Raw genomic sequence first — 2,459 nt, forward strand, 5'->3', positions numbered from 1 at the left:
AGATTGTTTTGATGTTTCTATAACTTTTACTTTCAAAAGAACCTGACAACCTTCCTCAGTAGTCATATCACTAGGGAACTCTTCTATCACTGGCTTTTTAGGTTTCATTACTGTACTGTAAGTTGCCTCTTCAATTCTTTCTACTGTAATAAGAAAAATAAAAAAGAAAATTTGTGTAAACACAATGGTAACATATGCATTCAACTGCTGCTTATGTAATTTGTGAATATGAATAAATAAAAATTTAATGCAAAAGCTCCACTTACATCCAATTTCTTCATATCCTGCATCATTATTATTACTTTTGCATGTACTATAGTATACAGTAGCTTCAGGTTTACTAGTAGAAGTATTTTTAGGATTTATGTCAAAATCATTACTGCCTCTTCTTTTCCTGTTATGTAATCCCATTTGTACACAATGTATATATGCTAAGACTCACTTTAATACAACAACTACCACAATGATGATTATTATCACTATTAACACTAGTATGCACACAATAGCTCCAACTGCTATGAAAACAATAGTCATCGAGCCTTCGTCAGAAGTAGTAGTAGTAGGCATTACAGGAGTACCTATTCATTCAGTAATATCACATTAAAGTTATTTCACTTTTACCTGGTGATATTGGTTGAGTCCTCTCTCCTTCATAAATCCTTCCATTAACAGTAAATGATGTAGATATAGAGAACAAGTAGTTTAGATTAGGATCTAACCCTCCTATTCGACCTTCAGTAGTATCACCTGGGAATACTCTCATTCCTGTCTCTACTTGTCTCTTCTTTCTTGAGAAGCTACTGGTTGACTCATAATAGACAGTATAATGACTAGCTCCATGAATTAAACTCCACTCAGCCCTCACTACTGTAGAATTGAGCTTTGTTATAGAAAAGGTTTCAATGACAGCTAAAATAAAACAATAAAAATTAAAGTAACATCAGATCACTTACGTATTTGAATAGTAGCATATTCTCTACCAGTCCATTCTCCTGGTCCAATACTAGTATATGCTCTCACTCCAATAGTATAACTAGTATTAGGTATCAATCCTGCTATACTGTAATAAGTGTTAGTAGTGTTAGTTATATTGTATGGACCAGTACTGGTAGACTCTCTATATCTTATCTCATATACTGTAATGATACCATTAGGTATTGTAGGAGGATTCCATACAGTATTTATTCTAGTTGGCGTCCTTGCATGTCTTAGATCAGATATCACACCAGGAACTGTGTTAAGATCATGTTAAACTGATCAATATCTTTTTTTGACTTACTTGATTCAGCAGTTAATTGTATTTCTTGTCTAGCTGGTCCATTCATATTATAATTATATGGTATTATACTCACAGTATAGTTAGTATATGGTATTAATCCTGTGAGATTATACATTCTGTTGTTTCCTCCAGTGATATTAACAGTATAACTAGTGTTTGAAGTGATGTTAGTGTATGTGAGGTAGTATCCAGTGATTGGTCCATTCCTTCCATTGCAAGGTACTTCATCCCATGAGACAGTTATTGACATTGACTCTACTGATGAGAAGAAAATATCATCCACTGGTGCAGTAGGGTCTAAAAGATAATAAGAATAAACAGTATAAATTATTTTTTACCGGAAGACAGTGTATTAGCTGAATAATTTCTAGCCATATATGCCATCTCAGCTCCATATACTCCAATAAGATCAAAGGTACATTGACTGTAAGGAGGTATACCAGTTGAAGTATGTGGTGATGAAACTGATGTTGTTCTATTACTAGTGAATGATGATTCACATACTCTTCTACATCTCCTATTAATATTATAACTAATTGGTACTACAGCAGTTGGTGGACTCCATGTTAATGTAATGGCAAAAGTTGTATTAATTGTAGCCATAAAATCAGTAACTGCTAGTTCACCTAAAACACAAAAATAAGCTTCTATATTGTCAATAATAACTCACTAATTGTTAACATAACTGAAGCGTTACCACTAGGTAGAGAAGCTGATCCATAAGATACTACATAGAAAGTGTATGTAATCCCTCGAGTCAATCCTGATGTTATATTGATTGTTGTTGAAGCAGTAGTGCCTACACTAACAGGAGTTAAAGTTGAGAATTTACTGAAGACCTTATAACCAGTAGCTCCTGATACAGTAGACCAGGAGAGTCTTACATGAGCTAAACCAGTACTTAATCTTGTAGCAGTTAAACCAGTTGGAGTATTAGATACTGAAGACACATGAAAATGATAATAATGAATGCTCATACAAACCTGATATACTCAAAAATGTGTTACTACTTGTTGCCTGAACATTCCCAATACGACCATTAATACCAGCAGTTACTCTGTCATTATTTACAGTACACTGATAGTTACCAGCTTCAGTTAAGTTTGTTACTGTCACTCTTGTAACAGATCCTGGTCCATTCACTATCACACGAGACAGTTCAGTAGATATTCCATTCCCA

General features: G+C 33.9%; 1 protein-coding gene across 1 annotated transcript in view; it reads right to left on the minus strand.

The window, feature by feature from the left end:
- LOC109584308 (uncharacterized) overlaps positions 1–1,055 on the minus strand; it is a 2,642-nt gene extending 1,587 nt beyond the window's left edge. Inside the window, exons 1-5 of the mRNA XM_019999996.1 lie at positions 954–1,055; positions 622–909; positions 443–578; positions 267–394; positions 25–143 (exon numbers count right to left, since the gene is read on the minus strand). Coding sequence (XP_019855555.1) covers positions 25–143; positions 267–394; positions 443–578; positions 622–763 — 525 coding nt within the window. The 5' untranslated portion in view covers positions 764–909; positions 954–1,055. The remainder of the gene's footprint in view (positions 1–24; positions 144–266; positions 395–442; positions 579–621; positions 910–953) is intronic.
- Between the last annotated feature and the right edge of the window lie 1,404 nt (positions 1,056–2,459).

Source organism: Amphimedon queenslandica, unplaced genomic scaffold (assembly GCF_000090795.2).
Source record: "Amphimedon queenslandica unplaced genomic scaffold, v1.1 AMPQUscaffold_13222, whole genome shotgun sequence".
Classification (NCBI taxonomy): domain Eukaryota; kingdom Metazoa; phylum Porifera; class Demospongiae; order Haplosclerida; family Niphatidae; genus Amphimedon; species Amphimedon queenslandica.